General features: G+C 41.1%; 2 protein-coding genes across 4 annotated transcripts in view; one reads left to right on the top strand and one right to left on the bottom strand.

Annotated features, from left to right (window-relative positions):
* Positions 1-11,203, top strand: part of zfyve1 (zinc finger, FYVE domain containing 1) — a 12,712-nt gene extending 1,509 nt beyond the window's left edge. The window contains exons 2-12 of the mRNA XM_062045132.1: positions 12-255; positions 434-694; positions 756-970; positions 1,065-1,171; positions 3,541-3,649; positions 3,722-3,819; positions 6,361-6,478; positions 6,568-6,738; positions 9,512-9,692; positions 9,778-9,891; positions 9,958-11,203. Coding sequence (XP_061901116.1) covers positions 12-255; positions 434-694; positions 756-970; positions 1,065-1,171; positions 3,541-3,649; positions 3,722-3,819; positions 6,361-6,478; positions 6,568-6,738; positions 9,512-9,692; positions 9,778-9,891; positions 9,958-10,193 — 1,854 coding nt within the window. The 3' untranslated portion in view covers positions 10,194-11,203. The remainder of the gene's footprint in view (positions 1-11; positions 256-433; positions 695-755; positions 971-1,064; positions 1,172-3,540; positions 3,650-3,721; positions 3,820-6,360; positions 6,479-6,567; positions 6,739-9,511; positions 9,693-9,777; positions 9,892-9,957) is intronic.
* Positions 10,740-26,155, bottom strand: wdr21 (WD repeat domain 21). Of its 3 annotated transcripts, XM_062045135.1 has the most exons (14): positions 25,754-26,155; positions 25,038-25,138; positions 23,216-23,373; positions 21,470-21,552; positions 21,281-21,362; positions 21,049-21,192; positions 20,891-20,940; positions 20,710-20,789; positions 16,030-16,125; positions 12,757-12,854; positions 12,500-12,682; positions 12,319-12,433; positions 12,005-12,254; positions 10,740-10,985 (listed from the first exon to the last, which is right to left on the bottom strand). In XM_062045135.1, exons 1-13 carry the CDS (start codon positions 25,870-25,872, stop codon positions 12,025-12,027), a joined length of 1,539 nt encoding a protein of 512 aa, XP_061901119.1. In that variant the 5' UTR covers positions 25,873-26,155; the 3' UTR covers positions 10,740-10,985; positions 12,005-12,024. The 3 variants fall into 3 exon arrangements, with proteins under 3 accessions (XP_061901119.1, XP_061901117.1, XP_061901120.1); XM_062045133.1 differs by lacking the exon at positions 10,740-10,985 and having other exon boundaries at positions 11,520-12,254; XM_062045136.1 differs by lacking the exon at positions 10,740-10,985 and having other exon boundaries at positions 11,521-12,254; positions 16,030-16,122.

The raw sequence follows: 26,155 nt of genomic DNA, 5'->3' as shown, positions 1-26,155 counted from the left end.
TCCGCACGCAGGTGAAGGACGACGAGGAGTTTGTGAGCAGACTGGGATGTGGGGCCGATGAGCTTCTCAAGGTGGTCTCCATCTTTGGGAACACCGGAGAGGGGAAGTCCCACACAATGAACCACACCTTTTTTCATGGGAAGGAAGTGTTCAAAACTTCGCCCACGCAGGAGTCCTGCACTGTGGGCGTGTGGGCGGCCATGGACCCTTTTCACCGAGTGGTGGTCATTGACACGGAAGGACTGCTTGGGGCTGGTAAGCACAGTTACTTTAAGAGTGTATACAAAGAACGCCCTCACAGTCTGACAGATTTGGAGCACCTCTGCAAGAAAATATTGCCAAGTAAAGACATGATGTTGTCATTAAAGCTAAAATATATATTTATATATATTTTAAACATTCACATTCTCTACCCTTTCCCTTTTCCACTTAGGATCTAGCCAAGGTCAGCGAACACGCCTCCTCCTCAAAGTCCTCGCTGTCTCGGACATCATAATTTATAGGACCCATGCTGACCGTCTCCACGACGATCTCTTCAAGTTCCTCGGTGACGCCTCGGAGGCCTACCTGAAGCATTTCTCCCGGGAGCTAAAAGCGACCACCACGCGCTGCGGTCTGGACGTCCCGCTGTCCACACTGGGCCCTGCCGTCATCATCTTCCATGAGACGGTCCACACCAAGCTGTTAGGATCAGGTACAAACACCAAGGTGGTGTCTTTCCATTGAAGCTTTTTAAAAGATGTTTTCATTTGTAGACAAGCCGTCCGAATCGGTAGAGCGTCTCCTGCAGGAGCGTTTCAGGAAGCTGGGACTGTTTCCCGAAGCTTTCAGCTCCGTGCAGTACCGCGGGACACGAACCTACAATCCTCCCACGGACTTCAGTGGGCTACGGCGTGGCCTGGAGCAACAGCTGGACAACAATGCCACCCGCTCGCCACGGTCTGCCGGCGTAATTTTCAAGGCTCTGCAGGTCTGTTCGCGGTTGACTCCCTCCACCAAGGATCATTGCCAAGTTGTCATCAATGTCGAGTCTACCAATGTCCCCTCTTTCCCATTCCTTCCAGGCGCTGAGTGAGCGTTTCAGTGGCGACATCCCAGATGAACACATGACCAGTAACTCCTTCTTCCCCGATGAGTACTTCACCTGCTCCTGCATCTGCCTTAGTTGTGGGTACGTATGCGTACTATTTTACTACCTCAAGAGTTTTGATTAAAGCATCCTTTAACTGCAGTCTCCTATAGGCAATGTGTGCATGGTCTTCAAAGCAAACAATCGCCGGGGTCTCTAACAAAGTCAATAGTGGCTGTGGTTGTAGGCAAACTCCTGATGTAGTTCTTAAAAAATTACTATAAGATTGCAGTAGCTACGGTACATATGAAGTACCAAGAGCAGTCAGTAACTGGCATATTTATCGAGCTCTACATGCTTTTGAAAATGTTGCACTTTGTGTCGTATTGTTGTTTAGCATCAACTCATCAAGGCTAATAAAGCTGACTGAGCAGTTTGTTCCTTAGTGCTATTATGACATTGGTTATGTCTTTGCTGTATACTTGTTATATACTGTGTGTGTAACATTTTGGCCAATCAGTGTAATTTTTGCCAATTAAATTTGTCTCTGAGCGGCGGTCAAACGCACGTCAACTGTCTAATCAAAACATATGTTTGTTTCTTGTGTAGACGAAACAGGAAAAACAACATGTAACAATATATCAATTTTGTATTGCTCAAACGGCACAACTGTTATCCTTTCGAGTAGTTCAGACTTACTTCCTAGTTCTGTATACAGCGCTAAGCCTTCTGGGTAATGTAGTATATAAATATTTACTTCTTAATTTACATGTATTTATATATTTAACATTTATTAACCCTGCGTAAAACATTAAGAACATGTTTTCATCTGTAATGCTGACCTAGCAAAGAGGCAGCATGTTGAAGTGTGATGATAACAAGTATTCATACCCCTTTAAATGTTTCACTCTTTGTTTCATTGCAGGCATTTGCAAAAAAAAAGCCTAAAGTCTTTTTGAATATGATGTCACATGCTTGGCACACCTGTCTTTGGTCAGTTTCGTTCATTCCTCTTCGCCCATTCCTTTTTTGCAGCACCTCTCAAGCTCCATCAGATCATGAGAAACAAAATTCTCTGGTCTGATGAGACAAAGCTTGAACTCTTTGGCGTGAATGCCAGGCATCGTGTTTGGAGGAAACCAGGTACTGCTCATCACCAGGCCAATACCATCCCTACAGTGAAGCATGGTGGTGGCAGCATCATGCTGCGTGGATGTTTTTCAGCGGCAGGAACTGGGAGTCTAGTCAGGATAGAGGGAAAGATAAATGCAGCAATATACAGAGACAACCTGGATGAAAACCAACGCTTCCCATCCAATCTGATGGAGCTTGAGAGGTGCTGCAAAGAGGAATGGGTGAAACTGCCCAAAGATAGGTGTGCCAAGCTTGTGGCATTGTATAAAAAAAAACTTGAGGCTGTAATTGCTGCCAAAGTTGCATCAACAAAGTATTGAGCAAATGGTCTGTAATTTTTAAGTTTTTTATTTTTAATACATTTGAAAAAAAATTCTACATTACAGTTTTTTCTGTCAAGATGAGGGGGTGAGTGTACATTAATAAGAAATCATTCCTTTTTTGATTTTAGCACATGGCTGCAATGAAACAAAAAGTGAAAAATGTTTGTACCAACAAAAATTAGAGCAATCACTTTCAACAGTTCACAAATGCTTTTAATATGCGGGGGTAAATGTATCGGAACATAAATAAACGTTCAAGATGGACAAACACTTTTTAAGTGTAAAACATACACGGAGATTGTCTGCAACTTGTGGATGATAGAGCAGACAACGGACAATAAGGAAGCCTTTGGTGGTGTTAGGTGCAAGATTACTGTGTGCAGACAAAGTTTTTTGTGTTAGGTGTCTTTGAGAATCTGGCACCCATCGATTTAAGAAAACATGATGAACGCAATCTATCTACTTTGGTGTTGTTTCTTTCTGTAATTATATTTAATTATCACTATTATAAGTTATAATTAAAACAGTACAATCATTTGACTAATTAAAACAGTACAATCATTTGACAATGACCTCTGAATATGTGCTTTTACTGCCATCTAGTGTCTACTTTTTAGTCTTTGTGGTAAAAATGAGTAAAACATCAATACAGTATTTATTTTCAGATTTTTGTTGAAATCCTGTGCTTTTTGATGTTACGATTACAATAAACAATTAAAATATTGATTATAAATTCATCAAATAAAAAGTTGATTAAATCTTTAAAATTTGCTACTTTTGCCACAACTTTCTGAAAAAGTTGCCGTGAATTCAGGCATTTTAGGCAAAAAAAAAAAAAATCCAGAATCCACCGATATATATATATATATATATATATATATATATATATATATATATATATATATATATATATATATATATATACAGTAATGACTTTTCACATTTCAGGATTAGCGGATCTCCAAATGTTGCCTGCATTTATTGATAGTATCTTTTTTTTAAAATCCATTTTAGTTCAGGCTGTAAGAGAAGCATGAATCACCTCAAGGAGGGACTCGAACACGAGGCCAAGCATCGCTGCCGCTACTCAGCACAGTATGACAACCGCATCTACACATGCAAGGTAAGTGCATGTTTAAGTTGTTCATGTTAAACCGTTTGATGAGGATATGAACACCTTAACCAAACATTGCAGGCCTGCTACGAGAGAGGCAAGGAGGTGATAGTGCTTCCCAAAACGACCGCTTCATCTGACTCGCCGTGGTTTGGCCTGGCCATCTACGCCTGGTCTGGGTGAGTCAGGAAGTCTGTATGACAAACATGCATTTAGAGGTAACTTCCAAAAATGACACACTCCAGTCTGGCTCACTATGATGTTTCCTTGGCAACTTACTGTTTTACAAAGCATAGAAAGGACAGGGAGATATAGCCAGAAAATCGTCAGGCAAAGTAAAACAGGCTGATTAGGGTCGTTATTTTCCACAATATAAAGATTATGAGTCAAGCTTGTCTTATTAACTGTCGCAACTGAGTCCCTGCTCTGTATTTTGCTACATTTAAAACAACTTCTTTGTGTTCTACATAACATGTAATGGTGGTTCTTTGGTCAAAATTTTGCATAGATTATGCATTACAGACCATCTTCAAGATACTTACTGACCGTCTCTTCAGAATGCGTCGTTTTGTGGGCGGTCTTATTTACGTGGCTCAACTTTGACTGCGTCTTCTCCCCGTCAGCCATGTACCGGTAGTAGTTTTTAATGCGTCCATATGGACTCTACTGACAGATTGATATAAATTATAAAAAAACGCTACTTTGTATTAGAAAAGGCAACAGCGGAGGATGCTTGTGCTTGTACGAGCCAGTCTGCTCCACAACAAGAGGATAGAGAAAAATAAGGAGTTTATTGACTGCAGCATCGGACTACTATGGCGGTAAAACTTAAACTTAACCATATATGGAGATATCCGCTGACGTCACAAATGGGGAAAAACAGCTTGTTTGGAGGAAGTATAAAAGGAAGACAATTATTTTGATTTCAAAATGTTGGGACTTGCGCGGAAACCAAATGCACAAAAACATGTACCAATAGGTAAGAAAAGTTGGTTTTGCATAATAGGTCATACTTGCCAACCCTCCCGTTTTTAGCGGGAGAATCCCGATATTCAGCGCCTCTCCCGACAACCTCCCGACAGAGATTTTCTCCCGACAAACTCCCGGTATTCAGCCGGAGCTGGAGGCCACGCCCCAAAAAAAAAAGTCTGCCGCAGCTGCGATTGGACCTGACCAGCCTCCGGGTACAAGTACTGGAGTACCAATTGCTTGCCAGGGAAGATCTTCCCCAGGAAGCAAGGATTGACCGGTTTTGGGCCATCCTAGGGAGAGATGGAAGATTCCACACTCTCGTGCATTTGATGAAAGCACTTTTGTGCGTGCCACACAGCAATGCATCATCAGAGAGGGTGTTCAGCATGGTTACAAAAATAGTGACAGAGAATAGAAAGAGGATGGACAATTCAACCCTTAACAAAGCATTGTACTTTCAAGTACAACAATGAGTAGATGAGTGTTGTGTGTGTGTGTGTATATGTGTAAATAAATGAACACTAAAATTCAAGTATTTCTTTTATTTATATACTAAAATTCAAGTATTTCTTTTATTTATATAATAAAATCAATATATATATATATATATATATATATATATATATATATATATATATATATATATATATATATATATATATATGTAACGGTGTAGAAAAGGTTGGCAAGTATGTAATAGGTCCCCGTTACATATACAAATACACAACAAACTATTTTTACTTCAGCATTAATTGGCATGCTGGTGTCATAGGCCATGGTGAAATTCAGTACTCTCGGCCATGTCAGCAGTTATAAATACTACTACAAGAAAATAAAACACCATCATCTGTGGAGTCGTGTGGGGCACTTCTGCACTTGCCCCGACGGCGAAAAGGCTACTGCTTACTGTATTGGCTCTAGGGTTGTCCCTATCCAGTATAAATATCTGTCCGATATCAGCAAAAACAGGATTATATAGGCCTGCATCTAAAATGTCCGATATAAACGCTCTCATACATGCAGTCTGTTCTGCTCCTGCAAACACCTTTTCTTGCTAGCTTAGCAGACAGAAAGCATGTAGTCTTTACTTCAAAAGACTGTAAAACTGAACATACAAAAATAAACTATGTCAGTATAATATACATGACATACAAAATAACTTCTGTGGGACTTTCCAACATAAAAAAATGCATTATAACAAATGCGGTAAGTCAATTCTAATAATTAACATTAGGGATTTTACATGGCGAATTTAACACTTCCAACTTTGGCTTTCAAAACTACAACTAAGATGCATGTCACAATCAAACAGCTGGTGTGTAGTAATTACTACTTAAGTACAATATTTACAGTATCTGTTAAATACTTATTAGGACTCAACAAAAGACAAGACTGGCACATTCAACTTAATGGCAAAGACTACTTCATCACTACGGCAACACACCTACGACAAACTGAAACAAATGCGTACTTGCAAAGAGTGTACTTAGACGTGTAAAAAACAAAATTTAACATCTTGATAGTAGAGTCCATTCCAGACACTGCTCAAGAACATCTATCAGCAGTGCCAGGATCCAGCATGTCGCGATGCTGATATTTGATTGATATCAGTATCAGCCAATAGTCATGGTTGCAGTATTGGTATCGCATTGGATGTGAAAAATGTGTAACTGGACATCTCTAATTAGCTCAATTTAAAGGTTTGGGTGGTTACAAAAAATACTATGAGTCAATGTTGTTTGTTCCAGCTATGTCATCGAGTGTCCCAACTGTGCAGTGATTTACCGAAGCAGGCAGTACTGGTATGGAAACCAGGACCCGGTCGAAACGGTCGTACGAACCGAGATCCAGCACAACTGGCCAGGGGTGAGTTAGTTGCGGATGCTTTGAATTACCCCACAATGCTAATGATCATGTGTCCTGTTGGAATATTGATCTAACTGCTCTTGTTTCAGTCTGACAGCTTTCTAAAAGACAACCACAACGCCGCCCAGAGGCTGCTGGACGGAGTCAAATACATTTCCCAGTCGGTGTCAGAGCTCAGCGTCAAGCCAGCCAAAGCAGTCACCTCTTGGCTGACCGACCAGATCGCTCCCACCTACTGGACACCCAACTCTCTCATAGTGGTACTGTGACGAAAACACACAATAGATAAACCTACATTAGTACCTCAACTTACAAGCTCAATTGGTTCAGCGACTGAGCTCTTAACTCAAAACACTTCTATCACATATCGACTTTGCTCATTGCTTCTGCCTACCAAAACAGCACAATTTTAACATGTAACATGCCTTTTAGAAGGAAAAACTCACTTTTAGATAAGAAATGAAAACAATACAGTACATTACTAAAGTAGTACTGTACTAATGTAATTCAGATCTTATCATGGGAAGCAGACTTTTGTAGGTATCGCCTACCAGCTGCTTATCTGTCACAATAGGAATTATTCTTGTTGGTTATGTTGCACACTGACATCCTTGAGTGACAGACCAGAGAGGTCAGAGTTGACCGCAAGCGATAAGTATGTCTGTTTACCAAGGGCAATTCTCGATCCTCCAGTTTGTGAAGTCAGGATTAAACAGGATTAACTGAAACACGTCAAACAGTATCAGCATCTTCTCAAGATTTTTATGGATAAATGTTCGTCCTTCAGACGTTTGTTGCTGCATGCTGCGGTGGCTGGCTGCAGCTTCTTGTAACAATTCTGCAGTCGGGCTGACTTGCTGGGTTAGCTAACTGTTAGGACCAACATTCCCTCTAAGGCAGCGTTTCTCAAAGTGTGGGGCGCGCCCCACTGGTGGGGAATAGAGACATGACAGGTGGGGCGCGAGGAACGGGAGGAAATTTCACTTTGATTTTTTAAATTCTTTTATTATTATATTCTTTGATTTTTTTTTTACTATGCTTTCATTTTCTATACACACTGTAAATCACTTTGTGATTCTGTCTGTGAAATCCGCTATATAGATAAATGTAAATTACTTATTTTTCCTGTAGGCTTTACATTTATAGGTAGGAGCGAAAGTTTACTGACATAGCAACAGTAACTAATGAGGGCGGGGCTAAGCGGAAGCTTTGTGAATGGCGAGTCACTGTGCGAGGATTTGCTGTTTTGCAAATACATAAAAAATAGAGCCACTGCTGATGAGCTGTTCAAGATAATGGACAGTTTCCTCAAAGAACACAACCTTAAATGGGAAAACTGTGTGGGCTTTTGCTCTGATGGCGCGCATGGCAAAGTCAAGAAATGGGCTGCAGGCTCTAATAAAGAGGGTTGCGCCAAATGCGCATTGGACACAATGTGTCATTCACCGGGAAACACTCGCGTCAAGGCAGCTCAGCCCCGAATTCAATGAGGTTTTAACAGTGGCAGTGTCAAGCCTGCAACCCCGATTTGAAAAGCTGTGCAGTGCAAAACAGGCTCATTGCAGCCACTAATGCTGGAGTACTGTAAAACTCATGTTCACTTGCCCTGTCCTCCTTTTTTTTGGCAAAGATTGCAAAGTGGCACTTTTATTTTCATTTATTATTGAACTTGATGCAAGTTATTTTATTTATTATTGAACTTGATGCAAGTTATAACACTTTTATTTGATTTATTATTGAACTTGATGCAAGTTATAACACTTGTTTTTATTTATTATTGAACTTGATGCAAGTTATAACACTTTTGTTTTATTTATTATTGAACTTGATGCAAGTTATAACACTTTTATTTGTTTTATTATTGAACTTGATGCAAGTTATTTGATTTATTATTGAACTTGATGCAAGTTATAACACTTTTATTTGATTTATTATTGAACTTGATGCAAGTTATAACACTTTTTTTGATTTATTATTGAACTTGATGCAAGTTATAACACTTTTTTTGATTTATTATTGAACTTGATGCAAGTTATAACACTTTTGTTTTATTTATTATTGAATTGATGCAAGTTATTTTATTTGATATTGAACTTGATGCAAGTTATACCACAGCTGCACAGTTATTGTATTTATTATTGAACTTGATTTTATTTTATGTTATTGAGTTTGAATGTATAAAACTTGATGTTACTTGATGTTCGATAAATTTGAAAATGTTAAGCTTGGCATTAGCGTTCTGTTGGGGCGATGGGGGCAGGTGGGGCTTAAAAACTCCCCCTTGTCCAAAGTGGGGGATGACAAAAAAAGTTTGAGAACCACTGCTCTAAGGTGCGAACCTCCACAATTGCGCACTGCACCTCTGCGCACAGCAAAACTATGCACCGTACAAAATCTAATTCCATTTGAACTGTAAACAAAATAAACACATAACAATTTATTCAGTATGATTTTACAATGCAACTATCAGTGACAGGTGACAACAGATTGTTCGTCAACACTGTTCAATTATTGTAACGTCTGTCGAGACGCTTTAAGGAGGACAGGAATTACATCGAAAACTTTATTAAGCAAAACTGGTCATCGTCTGCCGTACAAACCAGGCCGAAACAAACTCTTTGTCATGTCATATTAACAGCAGCCGCGCTCTCTTTCTTACGCCAACACATGCACTGATGGCACTTAGCCACTGATGCGTTTATGGCCACACAAAACGTCGGACAACTCCAATACCACACATTAAGTGTAAATTCCAGGTTTTTACACTATGACTCCTCAATAAGATGTGTGCTTATTCTACTGTCATTTATCAACAATGTTAATTTATGGATATTACTCATGAAATGCTGTTACTAGATTAGGGCCTTGCATGGCAGCTTCCGCCATCACTGTGTGAATGTGGAAATAGTGTCAAAGCGCTTTAAGTACTAAATATTAAGTAGAAAAGCGCTATACAGGTATAATTCATTTATGTATGCTGCCCCCTATTGTTCGGGACATTGCTAACGTTGACTTGTTTCGTTTAATGCGCAGCAATGCCAAAAATGTGCGATGGAGTTCCAACCCAACGACACTAAACACCACTGCCGGGCCTGCGGTGAAGGTTTCTGTGACGCATGCTCCTCCAAAACCCGACCGGTCCCAGAGAGAGGCTGGGGGCTCGCACCCGTCCGTGTCTGTGACGCATGTTTCCATAACAGGGGGATCTCGACTGGTATGCAAATGAAGCCTCAGGAACGGTACCCATATAAAAGAATCGTTCTTTAATACGATCAGTGATTAATGTCCACCTGTTTTAGAGCTTCTGGATGCAGCATTGGAGGAGGAAGGTGGCACTCTGATAGCAAGGAAGGTCGGGGAGGTGGTTCAGAACACCCTAGGTGCTGTGGTCGGTGCCATTGACATACCTCTTGGTGAGAATTATCCAGAAAACTGACCTGAAACCAGTGTGTTATTAACCTCCGCTGCTGTCTTGTCAGGCTTGGTGAAGGATGCCGCACGCCCCGCCTACTGGGTCCCAGATCAGGACATTCACTCCTGCTGCAGCTGCCAGAGGGAGTTCTCCGCCTCTCGCCTCTCCATCCACCACTGCCGCGCCTGCGGTCAAGGCGTGTGCGAGGACTGCTCGCAGGAGCGGCGCACCGTGCCCTCGAGGGGGTGGGATCACCCCGTGAGGGTGTGCAGCGTTTGCAGCCAGAAGACTGGCGAACTCTAGCAGGAGCATCAAAACAAGACATTTTGGTGGCATTTCCAGTTTGTACTTGCAGTCAATCAGTTGGTGACTAAAGGCTACGTTCACACTGCAGGGTAAACTCTTAATTCGGATGTTTTGTTAAATCCCATCTTTTTATGTAGTCATAAAGTGTTTTGTAATGTCAACAAAATGTGTCCCTGAAGTGACACACATGTAATGACATCACACACAATGCAGTGTGTTCACTGAAGTAAACATTTCTCCAATTCCAGAACGTTTCACTCCTGGCACATTTGTGGCAATTTCAAGGATTTTCAGCAAATTTTTTTAACCAAATTATTTTTGCATAAGAGATTAATTTTGCCTCTTGCAGTTTGTGGGCATTTTCTTCAATATGTGTTTCGAGGAGCGTGTGGAGGAGCAATGAAGTGATGTTGGCATGAGTTCTAAAACATATTTTCACCCATTTTGTGGTCATCATACTATTTCTTTTAGTATTTTGCCAAATAATGATGTACAACGTCCGTTGCTAGGTTGGATGAACACGACTTGATCGTTCAGACTGCAGTTGCATCAGAAACATAACTGCCTGGGTCAGATTTGACAACATTTGGAATTGCACTGTTCACATTGACATGAAAAAATTAGATACAGGTCACATATGACAAAAATTTTTACCTGCGGTGTGAACAAGGTCTATGAAAAGGAGAGAACAAGCGATATAACCAAGTTGTGGACAATCCCTACTTAGTGTTATTGTTGGGAGGAGGGTCCCCTGCAGCCAATTGACTTTGGGACAAGAGGTCGGATCACCTATCAACACAAACAGGAGTAGAGACACAACATTGCACACTACAGTGACTATAGCATTGCAACAATAATGATGTCTTCAGACTTTTGCACATGTATTTGGAAAGAAACCTTTTAATTTTAACCTTTTTGCTCCATGAGCTTTTGCTTCCTTGCCTTTTTTTTAGCTAACAATCAGAACATTGTTGTACTTAACATAGATGCATTCCGACATACATATACATATGTATATATAAAAATATATATAAATATACATATGTATATATATTTATAAATATATATATTATATATATATATACATATGTATATATATATACATTTTATATATATATATATGTATGTATATATACATTTTATATATATATACATTATATATATATATACATACATATGTATATATATATACATTTTATATATATATATATAATGTATATATTTTTATATGCACACGATTACACATAAAACTACAATAATGCTACAAGCCTTTGTAGTTAGTGCATTCAAAAAAGGTGGCTAATAATAGAAGAGCTTTGGAAAGACTGTTTCACTTGTTTTATTTACAAAATGTCTTTTTTTACTTTCTGCAGTGTGACATTAGCAATATGATAACTTGAAGCCATCTTTGAGGCTGGAACCTCAAAACCTGCTTTGCGTTTAGTTTTTTAGCTCATTTTGAAGCTCAATCAAGGCATGATGAGAGCTGAGGACTTGAATCTTAAAAGATGCTAACAAAATCAATATTTTGTATTATTATCGATAAAGTATATCTGCCAAGGACACAATCTCAAGGAGTAGTTTGATATTTTTTGGGTTTGGATTTTAGGACAAAATGCTTTTGTTGCTGAGCCAGTTGCAATGTGCTTTAAGTCACTCATGGAATAAACTGCAAACTCTTATGTTTTTATTAACACTTTCAAGTCACCTAGATGGAGATGTAGCTAGGATTAGTTTTCAGTATGAACCACAATATGAAGATGTAATGATCAAAACTTTGCATTTTTTTTTCTATAAAGCCAGTGTACCTAATGAAGTGTCCTGTCTTCTAAATGTCCAGCATCTCTCCACTTTCATGGTAGTCTGCACTGTAAGAAAAGTAGAAGACGTCCTGCTTGACGGCCATCAGCAGGCCGGGGAGCCCCCTGCGACCGCCGATGTTGGAGGAGTAGACGACGCTCGGTATGCCGTCGTTCGCAGCCGGGTGGGGTGATGGGATTGTCCTCAGCAGCTGGCCATCCCTCAGGCTCCACAACCTGGTGTGGCAGTCTTGGCCCACTGAGACAAGAAGAGGCCTCATGAAAAACAATTTGGCACTTCTCAGATAGATTAGTTCTCCTACCTGCCAAGAGAAGCCCCTCTGGCTCGCTGATATGGACGGGGAGGCGGCTGTGCTCGTTGTAGTGGCCCCTGTACTCCTGCACTGGCTTTATGACTCGTATGTCCCACAACTTGATCTGCACACATTGGTAAATCAGCTCTGAGTCTCTCATGGTCCCGTCTTAAGAGTCATGATTTCTGACCTGGCCCGACATGTCTGCAGCCACCAGGTAGTTCTCATCCTGCAACACACGCACACACGTGATAGCCGACTCCTGCTGGAAGCTGGTGGTCTTTGCGTCTCTGTGGTCGTTGCGTCCGCCAAGCTGTCGCAGGTCTGTGCCGAAAATCTCGCCTGATCGGCAGCCGTTAAACAGCACAGGAGTCTGGACAAAGTCAGTAAAGAGTTGCATGTCACGAGATAGTTCGAATAACAACCTAATAAATGCTCTTGACTCACTTGAGCACAAAATTGCTGAGCCAGGACGTCGCTTCCAACGCTGAGTGTTTGTTTTTGTCCCGTGACGGTATGTTGCACGATCACCTTATGAGACAGACCTGTGTGAAATATGTCAACACACACGGACACTTAAAAGGGACGGCGTGGTGAAGTTGGTAGAGTGGCTGTGCCAGCAATCAGAGGGTTGCTGGGGTTCAATCCCCACCTTCTACCATCCTAGTCACGTCCGTTGTGTCCTTGGGCAAGACACTTCACCCTTGCTCCTGATGGGTGCTGGTTAGCGCCTTGCATGGCAGCTCCCGCCATCAGTGTGTGAATGTGTGTGTGAATGGGTGAATGTGGAAATACTGTCAAAGCGATTTGAGTACCTTGAAGGTAGAAAAGCGCTATACAAGTATAACCCATTTATCATTTTAAAAGTTAACTATTATGCAAAATGTACTTTTTAATAATACAGTAACATGTCTCTCAAGCAGGGGTGTCCAAACGTTTTTCACGGAGAGCCGCAAACTGAAAAATCAAAGGATGCGAGGGCCATTTAGATTTTTTCTTTCTTTTAATACCAGTAAAATATATACATTATTTTCAAAGTAAAAATGGACTCGTCAACATTGTTTTATTTCAACACTACACCGGTTTCCTCTTTTATTCCACTTTCTATGTTTTTTCAAAATTCAGTTTTTTAGTAATAATTTTAGAATGTGCCGGCAGCCATTAAACAATTTTCTGCTAGCCGCAAATGGCCCCTGTGCCGCATTTCGGACACTCCTCCTTTAGAGCCAGTTTATGAGCACCAAACGTGAGAAAAATCCATTATCTTCTTCACTTGTGTGTGCTATTTCTGAGAGAAGCTCTCAAACGACAACATGAAGAAAACATCCGCATCAAATGCAGCCTGGAGCTCTGTTTTTCTTCATCCAACAGGCTAAAACTTGATGTTGCTGGTAAAATGTAAAGTCAGCATGTAGCTAACACAGCTATGCTAGTGTTTAAAGCAGGGGTCCCCAAACTTTTTGACTCGGGGGCCGCATTGGGTTAAAACAATTTGGCCGGGGGCCAGGCTGTGTATATATATATATATATATATATATATATATATATATATATATATGTATATATATATATATATATATATACATATGTATATATTATATATATATATATTACAGATATATATATATATATATATATTATATGCATATATATATATTAGATATATATATATATTAGTTTTATATATATATATATATATATTAGATATATATGCATATATATATATATATATATATATATATATATATATTAGATATATATGCATATATATATATGCATATATATCTAATATATATATATATATATATATATATATATATATATATATATATATATATATATATATATATATATATATATATATATATATAAGATATATATATAGCGCACTTTCCGAGCGTGCGATAATGTCACGTTATCTATGAGAAAATGCATTTTTAGACAATATGATTTGCTTGAGCGACTAGGAGACACCGTGAGTAGCAAGCGGTACAAAGTGGATAAGTATAAATAAATATATATATAATATATATATATATATAATATATAAATAAATATATATATTATTTTTTTAATACTTGGGACTTCCTTCGGGCCTGATTTTGGACGCTGGCGGGCCGAGTCCAGCCCGTGGGCCGTAGTTTGGGAACCCCTGGTTTAAAGTATTTGTGCTCCTGTCCCACTCCTCAAGGTACGTTGTTTTGTATGACAGGGGTTCTTTTGAACTTGGGGACAAACTTTTCCACTACAGAGGGGCCCAGGGCCCAGTCAAATATTAACACAGAATTAGTTATCTTACTCTTAATTTAATCGATTATTCTAACTACAGTTTACAATCTTGTATTGATAATGTTGATATGAAACCTTGTGTAAATCACAAAGATTAGTATCCATTTAACACATAAACCTTAGGCTTAGGTCAGGCTTACGTTATAAGTACTAAGCAAATATGCACAATACAGACTCATAAATAACTGACGAAAAGTACATTTACATACAGAACAATTATCTTGTGCCAAAATAAATAAACTAAATTAATGATGAACATGTTTCTTAACTAAACTGTCAATGAAATCAAAGTGCAAATGAAAACACAGCTTTACCACTTTAGTCATAATTTTTGCATTTAACAAACTTCTCTATGACTTCAGCTTCAGACATCTTCTGTTTGTTTCATACAGAGTTGTGTATAAAGAGAGCATGGCCAACCCGGTTTCAGGCGATCTCAATTATTGGTCAAACGGAACTCTAGTGACTACAGAGCGCCATGACTGCGACCAACTTTGAGCTAATCCTATGTGTTTGCGGAGCTTCTTCGTTAGTTTTTCGACGTGTAAGGATGCCCTGTTGTGCAGTATGGGGCTGCCCCACCCGCGAGAATTGTGGAAAGCTTTTACATCGCTTTCCCCACAACCCGGAAAGAAGACAAGTAGGAGAAGTGAAGGTTCTCGAACAACACTGGAACGTCACTGTCTTGTGCAAGGTAAACACACGACATAACGTCTGCGTTTTGTTCAGGAGAGAACACACGGAAGCTAATACAAATAATAACAGAAGAAATGAACAAATTGAAGACATGGTTTGACAAAAACAGACTGTGCTTGAATCGCAGTAAAACAAAAATATTGCAAATCAGTGACAGTAGAAGAAAAAGTCAAACACAAATACAAATGGATAAAGTTGTCATTGAAAAAGTAAAATAAACCAAATTTTGGGTGTAATAGAGAAAATGAGAAAGAGATATGAACTGGAAATCTCTTAAAAATGTATACATCATAAATTGGCAAAAAATATGTCAATAATGATTAAAGCAAAATATGTTCTGGAATATCAAAAATCCCTTCATATCCTCTACTGGTCACCAGTCTTACCATATCTGAGGTATTGTGCAGAAATAATGGGAATTAACTACAAAAGCAAACTTATTCACTTACCATGTTAAAAAAAAAAAGATCAGTTAGAATAAAACAAAATGAGGAGGCAGCAAGTACAGTTCACATAGCTAATTAGCATTAAAGCTACAGACACACAAATCAGTGTGTTGCCAGTAGGGCTTATGACAAGCACTTTTAAACTGTCTACATTGCAGCATTAAGGTCAGAGTTTGGATAAGACACTTTTAATACGCTATTGCTGCACCTCTGACACTTAGTTAAAATGGTTGACAGATATTTTACATTGTTGTACAATATGAAACCTCTAATAACAGATTACACTGACCTGCACTGAACATCTTGTCAAACTGTGGATGTAAACACCAAGCACAAGACCAGGCTGTAGACATCTTAAAGCTGCACAGCATCCCTGGTTGATCTGCTGATGAAAAGGGACAGTTTTTCAAGGAAACCTGCGCTATAATAGATAGATAGATAGATAGATAGATAGATAGATAGATAGTACTTTATTGATTCCTTCAGGAGAGTTCCCTTAGGAAAATAAAAATTCCAGCAGCAGTGTACAGAGTTGAGATCGAATTTAAAAAGTAAAAAGTAAATAATAGGGGTATAAATGGAAACAAAATAGAAAAATATTACAATAAGAATAAAAATAAAAAGCAACAATGAGAATACAAATATAACAGTAAAATAAGAATATAACAAGAGAAACTAGACAGTAGTGACCATGTTATGAAAAAGTATTGCACTGTTATTGTTTTGCATCCCCTGTCATCCGAGTACCATCCCTCCCCCCCAGAGTTGAGTTGTACAGTCTAATGGCGTGTGGGACAAAGGAGTTTTTGAGTCTATTAGTCCTGAACTTGGGATGAAGCAGCCTAGCACTGAACAGGCTCCTCTGGCTACTGACAACGGTATGCAGAGGGTGGCTGGCATCATCCAGGATGCTCACTAGTTTTTCCAGAGTCCTCTTCTCTGCCACCGTCACCAGTGAGTCCAGTTTTATTCCGATCGTCGAACCGTCCCGCCTGATCAGTTTCTCCAGTCTGGAGCTGTCCTTCTAAGATGTACTGACCCCCAGCACACTACAATGTAGTACAGAACACTGGCAACCACAGACTGGTAGTACATCCACAAGAGTTTTTTACAATGTTGAAGGAGCACAGCCTCCTCAGGAAGTATAGCCTGCTCTGTCCTTTCCTGTACAAGTGGTCCGTGTTAACAGTCCAGTCCAGCTTATTGTCCACCCACACCCCGAGGTACTTGAATGAGTCCACGGTCTGTACCTCGACTCCCTCGATCACAATAGGTTGTGACTTTGGACTCCACCTCCCAAAGTCAATGACCAGCTCCTTGGTCTTTGACGGATTGAGCTGCAAGAGGTTCCTGTGGCACCAGTCAGCAAAATCCCTCACCAGGTTCCGAAACTCCTCCTCTCTGCCATCCCTGATGCACCCGACGATGGCTGTGTCATCCGCATACTTCTGGATGTGACACAGCTCTGAGTTGTAGCAGAAGTCAGCGGTGTACAGGATGAAGAGAAGAGGGGCTAGCACCGTTCCCTGCGGTGCTCCGGTGCTGCTGATCAAAGTGTCAGATGTGATGTCCTTCAGTCTCACGTACTGTGGCCTATCAGTGAGGTAGTTCGAAATCCAGGCAACCAGGCAGGGGTCCACTCGCATTCGGTCCAGCCTGTCCTGGAGAAGGCGAGGCTGGATAGTATTAAAGGCACTCGAGAAGTCCAGGAACAGGATCCTCACAGTTCCATTTCCCTTATCCAGGTGTGAGTGGGCTCGGTGCAGCAGGTAAAGGATAGCATCCTCCACACCAACGCCTGCCTGGTACACAAACTGCAGGCTGTCCTGGGCATGTTGCACCTGTGGTCTGAGGAGGCTGAGAAAGAGCTGCTCCATTGTCTTCATTATATAAGAAGTGAGCGCCACTGGTCTGTAGTCGTTTAGCTCTCTGGGGCAGTTCTTTTTGGGAACTGAAACGATGCACGACGTCTTCCAGAGGGTGGGCACTCTCCCCAGCTGCAGGCTGAGGTTGAAGATCCGTTGGAGTGGTTCACCCAGTTCTGCAGCACAGGTCTTCAGGAGTCGGGCGCACACCTTGTCTGGGCCTGCTGCTTTCCTAGGCTGTAGCTTCCTCAGTTGACCTCTGACCTGGTCCGCAGAGATGACTAATGTCTGCGTAGAGGTAGTGGAGGGGGGTGTTGCCATGGCTGGGGGGGAGGTGCGTTGAGGTGAGAAGAAGAGGGGGTGGCTGCGATGGGGACTGGGGGGTGGAGAGGACACGGGCTGGTTGAACCGGTTGAAGAAGTTATTTATCTCATTGGCCCTCTCTATTGTCCCCCCAACAGCTCTGGTCTTTATCTTGTGGCCTGTGATGGTTTTCACACCTTCCCAGACCTCCCTCATGTTGTTCTGCTGCAGCTTCTGCTCCAGCTTCTTCCTGTAGCTGTCCTTAACCTCCCTCACGCGTTGTTTCACCTCCCACTGTGCTGCTCTCATTGCCTCCCTGTCGCCACTCCTGAAGGCAGCTTTCTTCTTGTTGAGGACAGCTTTAACCTCTTGTGTTACCCAGGGTTTGTTATTAGGGTATCACCGAACAGTCTTAGCAGGGCAGGTCACGTCCACACAGAAGTTGAGGTAATCTGTGAGACAGTGAGTCAGCCCATCAATGTCCTCACCCTGTGGAAGCAGCACGTCCCAGTCTGTGGTGTTGTAGCAGTCCCTGAGGGCATCTTCCATTTCAGGGGACCACCTCCTCACAGAGCAAGTGTTAAGAGGCTGTCTTTGGACCAGGGGAGTGTATTTTGGCTGCAAATGTACAAGATTGTGGTCAGACTTCCCTAGTGGGGGGAGGGGTGTGACCTTGTATGCATCCCTGACATTAGCATACAGTAGGTCAATTGTCCTGTTGTTTCTCGTGGGACAATCCACAGCCTGGTCAAAAGCAGCTAACAGTGAGTCCAAAGTAGCATGAATGAAGTTCCCAGAAATGATGAAAAAAGCCTCAGGATGTTTTGTCTGTAGCCTTGATGTGATGGCGTGGATCATCTCACATGCATTGGCTGCATCTGCCCTTGGGGGAATGTAAACACAGACGGAGATCACGTGACTGAACTCCCTCTGCAGATAGTATGGCCGGAGGCTAACAGCTAGTAGCTCCAGTTCCAGGCAACACAAGACCTTCTTCACGGAGATGTGTCCCCGGGTTACACCAGCGGTTGTTAACATATATGATGAGCCAAGACAAATTATCAGGGGTGTCCTGAGCCGATATTGATATCATTTATTAGTCCAATATCATCAAAAAAAACATCAAGTATGGGATTATATGTGTTTGCATGTAAAATGTGTGCTATAATCTCCGATTCAAGCAGTCCTGCAACGTGTTTACTTGTGCAAAGCTGGACAGCCAGTTAACATCTAAATGTCCCCCAATAAGCACACGAGGTTGGTCTTTTCTTGTATTGTGGCATGCAATAGGCTACTAGGAGGTAGATGTTATACAACATCTAAGCACATAACTGAACAATAATGTAGTCTAAAACAGCACATTTGTCAATATAAACGAGTATCAAATAATTATAGTTGCATATTACTTATACATACTAAGTCTCCAAGGTAGAAGCATATTAGAAAGCATTTAGTCACAAACGTGTCTGCATCATTAAATTTACTGCGTCATGAGTTTAACTTCATGAATTATTGTGACCATTATGTGTTGCCCCCCAAAAATTACCAATCCATTTAAATTTAAACACAGCACATGTCCATTCCAGACCGTTATTAATACATATCGTAGGTTAGTGTTTTTATACCAACCATTATTCTTTGTTTGACTAAATTGACTTGATCAGACCTTTTCTAACATTCCACACTACAAAATAATAAAAGTATATATGATTCCTGCTGATATCGTATCGGAATAATATCGGTATTGACCAATATTTATGGTATTTTTATTTTTTTTGGTCATAAATACAATCATGCGTGCTTACGGACTGTATCCCTGCAGACTGTATTGATCTATATTGATATATAATGTAGGAACCAGGAATATTAATAACAGAAAGAAACAACCCTTTTGTGCGAATGAGTGTGAATTAATGGGGGAGGAAGGTTTTTTGGGTTGGTGCACTAATTGTAAGTGTATCTTCTGTTTTTTATGTTGATTTAATAAAAAAAATAAAATACAATAATAATAATTATTATTATTATTTTTTTAATTTCTTGTGCGGCCCGGTACCAATCGATCCACGGACCAGTACTGGGCCGCGGCCCGGTGGTTGGGGACCACTGGTGTAAAGCACGTCGCCGATGGACTATAGAGCAGTGGAGACACGTTCTCTGGAGTGATGAATCACGCTTTTCCATCTGGCATTCTGATGGACGAGTCTGGGTTTGGAGGTTGCCAGGAGAACGCTACATTTCAGACTGCATTGTGCCGAGTATGACATTTGGTGGAGGAGGAATTATGGTGTGGGGTTGTTTTTCAGGAGTTGGGCTTGGCCCCTTAGTTCCAGTGAAAGGAACTTTGAATACCCTAGGATACATTTTGGACAATTCCATGCTCCCAACCTTGTAGGAACAGTTTGGAGCGGGCCCCTTCCTTTCCAACATGACTGAGCACCAGTGCAAAAAGCAAGGTCCATAAAGACATGGATGACAGTCTGGTGTGGATGAACTTGACTGGCCTGCACAGAGTCCTGACCTGAACCCGATAAAAAACCTTTGGGATGAATTAGAACGGAGACTGAGAGCCAGGCCTTCTCGAATGGTCCTATAAACACACTCCGCAACCTTGTGGACAGCCTTCCCAGAAGAGTTGAAGCTGTAATAGCTGCAAAAGGTGGACCAACATCATATTGAACCCTATGGGTTAGGAATGGGATGGCACTTCAAGTTCATATGTGAGTCAAGGCAGGTGGCCAAATACTTTTGGCAATATAGTGTTTATGTGAGAGAAAATATGGGGATGAAAAAAGTGATGTAACCTGGGCTGAAGTTGCTGAAGAGTGAAGCCGGGAGTAGAGTAACACAGCCGGGTGTGTCTGCCGCCCCCACCAGACACAGCCTGACATTAGGTCAAGGGGCACACTATAAACAAACTGCTTGTAGGAAGCAAGAAAAATTAAAATAAAAAAGTACACAAGTAACACAACATCTGAAAGATACAACACGTGAGAGTTTGGGTAGTTGACAGAGGCCCAGCAGAGGCAATTCACCTGGAACAGAATAAAGATGAATTGACAACAATTACGATGACATCTCCTGTAAATCTACAAATTGATTTTTCATTTCAATAGATTGTGCATGATTGGATTGCAAAATGCCTTTTGATTGGTCACATAAAGGTTGTCACACGTTTCCACCCTCAAAGACCCATGTCTGCTGCTGCTGAAGCTCATGAAGCCGTAGCTGCAGCCACCGTGAGACATGTCGTTGACTGTCAACACTTGCTCGCAGGCAAAGTCTGCCTGAGGAAGCAACAAGTCCAACAATACTTCAAAATCGATGTTAACTGCACTTACAGTCTGAAAAATTTGCTTTGGCATAGTCACTGACCATGATGTGCCGGAAGTTGTCTGAGGTCTGCGTCTGCAGTCTGTGGCGTCTCATGGCGCTTATCTTTCCTTCATGGACCCGCCTGCAAATGCACAGGAGCCACAGTAACACACTTGGACAATGCTCATTGTGGATAGTTAATGAATTACTTGTGGGACACTTCATTAGGAACACATTCGTCTGCAGTACCTGCAGTAGGACATGTCAGATAGAAGGCCCAGACGTTGTTTCTGCAGCAGCAACAAAGTGTTCAGTCCTGCTCTGGGGGCTTTCTATGAAGAGATAACACTCATTTGATTTTGTCACATTTTAGTCAGACCCTCCAGGATTTTGCCATGGCGCCAACTCACGCAAGTTCCGCAACTTCCCCGCATATTTGGATTCATTATTGTCGTTTTCGCCAATCTGCTTTGTCCCAGAGAAACACTTAAATGCGCACATCAACTGTCTAATAGGCCACCATACCAGAATTTCAGTAGTCGATACGATATCTATGAATTTCCACGATTCTTGATACCTATTCGATACCACGATAAACCAAACAAATTGAAGCTATGTACTTTTATGTATACTACTTTGTTGAAAAGTGTTTAAAATTGTCAAGTAATTGAGACCACTCTGCTTCAACATTGTCTTGCATATTTTAAATTGAACTACCAGCTGCCAGGAAGTAACAATGCTGTTCTTTTTTTTTTTTAATGTAGTGTTCTACAAACTCCCAGTAAATCAAAACAATTAATACTGTGTTAAATAAATATGATCATAAATAACAATAGTCAACTATTTTACATTTGAAAAAGAACAGCAGTGATGTGTATTCTTCAAGTACAGTATATAAACCAGTATTTGTTTTTATTATTCTGTCAATGGTAGTAGTGTGACATGTTATTTGTAATTAAATAGGCTAATAAAAAATGCAAAACTATTTATTTAAAGATACGTCTTTGTTTTTATTCCTTATTGGTGTCAACATTTCAGCCTTTTTTCATCACATTATGCATGTTTGCTCTATTTTTACATTTTTGTTGTTTATTTCTACAGTGTGCAATAAAAAAGAGCTGCATTCCGAATGTCCCCCAGGCCAAACTTTGCCTTCCTGATGAAAAAAGTAAAGCAGCAGTGTTTAAAGTGTTGCCAAATGACATAAGAGTGTCTCTAAGCTGTTTTCATAGCCCTTTTGGAAGTGAGAAAGGTAGGCTTCACGTTTTTGGAGGTTTTCTAGCTACTGCGGTGATGCACACTCCCTGGGCTTGTGGTGACTTTTGTGACCACTTCTATCTGATTAGTGAATAAATGCATGACACAAGAAACACCTCTCCTTAATTTTTATTATATACCTCTAGTGGCTAAAGTGCATCACAGATAATTTCTGCTACGTCTTATTCTCTGGCAAACTAGGCGCGTATGAGGTGTGTTGTAAAGGCCAAGTTACGCCACACTTACAGTTATGCTACAATAACACTCTTCTATAACAATTTGTTTATGGGCGAGCGCGAACCAAAAGTGGCAAATCCGTATTTGTGACAGACTTCCACGTATAAATACATGAAAACACTGGACCATTTTTGTAAAGACAAAAGGTGCTCTTCTCCGGCGCTGACTCAGTGCTCATACGCCGAGGAAAAGTGTACAGTATTCGATACTGGCGATGCTGAAATTTTTTTTATATTGGAATTGACTTTCTGTCGAAGTAGTACTTTTGACAACCTTATTGTCTACCTAATCAACAGTGTACCGACATCACCCACCCCAGTCCTCACAAAATCACAAGTTGTCAATGTTATTGAGGGAAAAAAGCCTCAAAACATGAGAACTTTTGCTTTGTGAGAAAGCTGCCACGAATTCAAGCATTTTAAACCGCAAAATTTGCAAAAAAAAGCCTGCGAAATCCTGGAGAGACTAATGAATGTCGGTCTACGTAGGTCAAAGTAGTACTTTTCTGCTCTTGCCATCCTCCACCAGCATCCTTTTTCTCTCCTTCTCTCGATCCTTCTCCTGGAGATGCTCGCGGGTCAAAGGGTTGCAGTTGTTGTGTCCCGGCAACAAGCGGAAGTATCGGTTCTTCTCCGGGTCAAAGTAGAAACCTGGTAGTTCTGTTGGGATGTAACGATTACTGGCATTAACAATAAACCACGGTAAAACTCCCAATGGTTAGGATTAACATTTCAAATTAAAAATATTGTGAAACTGTGATTGATAACCACAATTCCAAAAACTCATGGACTTGTGATACTGCTCATTTCATGGAGAACAAAGTTAGAGCCACTAATTGCTAACTGATAACTACTAGACAACTGGTGCGCTAATCCCTAAATGTTAACATGAATACAAGACATATTTACGTCGTACCCCAATCAAAACTTGTATAAACCGATTGCTGTCTGAGCAACTAAGCTATTCAATTGTGCACATCAGAGTGCTAAATATGTATGTGAATGTGTATCTGTGGGGCAGTAGCCTAAGCAGAGAAGCCCAGACTCCCCTCTCCCCAGCCACTTTGTCCAGTTCCTCCCGGGGGATCCCGAGGTGTTCCCAGGTAGGCTGAGAGACATAGTTTCCCCAACGTGTCCTGGGTCTACCCCGAGGCCTCCTACTGGTCGGACGTAAACACCACCCCAGGTAAGCATCTGGGGGGCATCCTGATCAGATGCCCAATCATCTCATCTGGCTCCTCTGGATGTGGAGGAGCAGCACTCAGCTCCTAACCAATGACAGAGCTTCTCACCCTATCATCTCTAAAGGAGAGCCCTGCCATCCGACGGAGGAAACTCACTTTGGTCGCTTGTACCCGTGATCCTGTCCTTTCAGTTATAACCCAAAGCTCATGACCATAGGTGAGGATAGGATTCTTTTTTAAATTATGTTTAATTCGGGCCTCTCTATGTCTAGCATTAAAAGATTACAGTTGGTACAAAATGCAGCTGCTAGACTTTTGACAAGAACAAGAAAGTTTGATCATATTACGCCTACATTGACTCACCTGCACTGGCTTCCTGTGCACTTAAAATGCGACTTTAAGGTTTTACTACTTACGAATAAAATACTAAACGGTCTAGCTCCATCCTATCTTGCTGTTTGTATTGTACCAGACATCCCGGCATGAAATCTGTGTTCAAAGAACTCCGGCTTATTAGTGATTCCCAGAGCCCCAAAAAGTCTGCGGGCTATAGTGCGTTGCTATCCGGGCTCCAGAACTCTGGAATGCCCTACCGGTAACAGTTAGAGATGCTACCTCACCAGAAGCATTTAAGTCCGATCTAAAAACTCATTTGTACATGATAGCCTTAAAATTGACCCCCCTTTTAGACCAGTTGATCTGCTGTCTCTTTTCTGCTCTGCTCCCCTCTCCTGCGTGGAGAGGTTATTAGGTGACCACAGATGACGCGCTAGCTGCTCAAAGTTGGGACCCGGGGTTGACCACTCATCTGTGCGTCAGTTGGGGACGTCTCTGCACTGCTGACTTGTCTCCACTCAAGATGATCGCTTGCTGGCCCCACTATGGACTGGACTTTCACACTAACTAGATCCACTCAACGTCCATTGCACTGGTCGCTCAGGGTGGGGCTTGGGTTGAGTTTTTTCTTGCCCTGATGTGGGATCTGAGCCGACGATGTCGTTGTGGCTTGTGCAGCTCTTTGAGACACTTGTGATTAAGGGCCATATAAATAAACTTTGATGGACTTATTGATTGATTGATAATACACCGAAGTGAGATGTAGGTAAGTTACACAAGTAAGATTGATTTTAATTCACTAACCAGGTGCTGCACTGCTTCTCGAGGAGGAAGACGTGCTAGATTGGTCGTCAGATGTAGTCTGAGATCTTCTGAAAGATCGACCTCCATCGCCATACCCATTCCTGTGAATAGAAGTCAAACTTTTACAATTGATATTTAAATAACTCGCTGTCAGTGCTCCACAGATCAACATGTTTGCAATGTTCTAGCACAGTGATTCTCAAACTGTGATCTTTGTGGTACGCCAAATAATCAATTGATTAACATAAAATGTGTTATTTTCCTATATCCAAACACAATGTTACTGTTCAAACTGTGTTACAGTGGCCAAAAATATTAAATATACTAAAACCGTTGCCTTGTTTTGAATTAATGCTTAGGCCTACTATGCTACTGTATTTGAATGTTGGTCATTTTGGTGGTACTTAGATAGCTAAGTTTTTTCTACCATACCCATTCCTATGAATAGATGCCAAACTTTTACAATTGATATTTACATAACTTGCTGTCAGTGCGCCACAGATCAACATGTATGAAATGTTCTAGCACAGTGATTCTCAAACTGTGCCAAACATATTAAATATACTAAAACCGTTGCCTTGTTTTGAATGAATGCTTAGGCCAACTACGCTACTGTATTTGAATGTTGGTTATTATGGTGGTACTTGGAGAGCTAAGTTTTTTCAAAGGTGGTACTTGGTTACTACCCTAGCACAAAAACAGGTCCATAAACGCACCACCGGTCGTCCCATGAAGGTCTTGGCCGCTTTCCTTGGTACCGTCCACGGTTCCGACTGGCTCCTTGTCCTCTTCGCGGGCCCCGACCTTCTCTTTCTCTCCAGTTCCACCTTTTCATCACAGCTTGCGTCCTTTCTAAACGGATGCCACGTTGTTGGGGTTGTTGTCGCCCATTCACCCTAACTTCAGACTGCTAAAGTTGGGCTGCACAAAAACTTCAAACTAAGATTTTAAAAGGGGCCCTCATAGATTTAACAATGAGGTTCACGTCAGAGCTAAAAAATGCCATTACTGTAGTTATGTAAAAGTAAATGGCATAGATTTAGGATAAAAACTAGCTTCCTGGCGGTTAGAGTCCGCCATGTTGTCCCGCCTTCAAATGATAGTGATTGGTCAGTCGT

Source organism: Entelurus aequoreus, linkage group LG04 (genome assembly GCF_033978785.1).
Source record: "Entelurus aequoreus isolate RoL-2023_Sb linkage group LG04, RoL_Eaeq_v1.1, whole genome shotgun sequence".
Lineage (NCBI taxonomy): Eukaryota > Metazoa > Chordata > Actinopteri > Syngnathiformes > Syngnathidae > Entelurus > Entelurus aequoreus.
The sequence above is the reverse complement of the archived record's forward strand: the minus strand, read 5'-3'. Positions and strand labels throughout refer to the sequence as shown.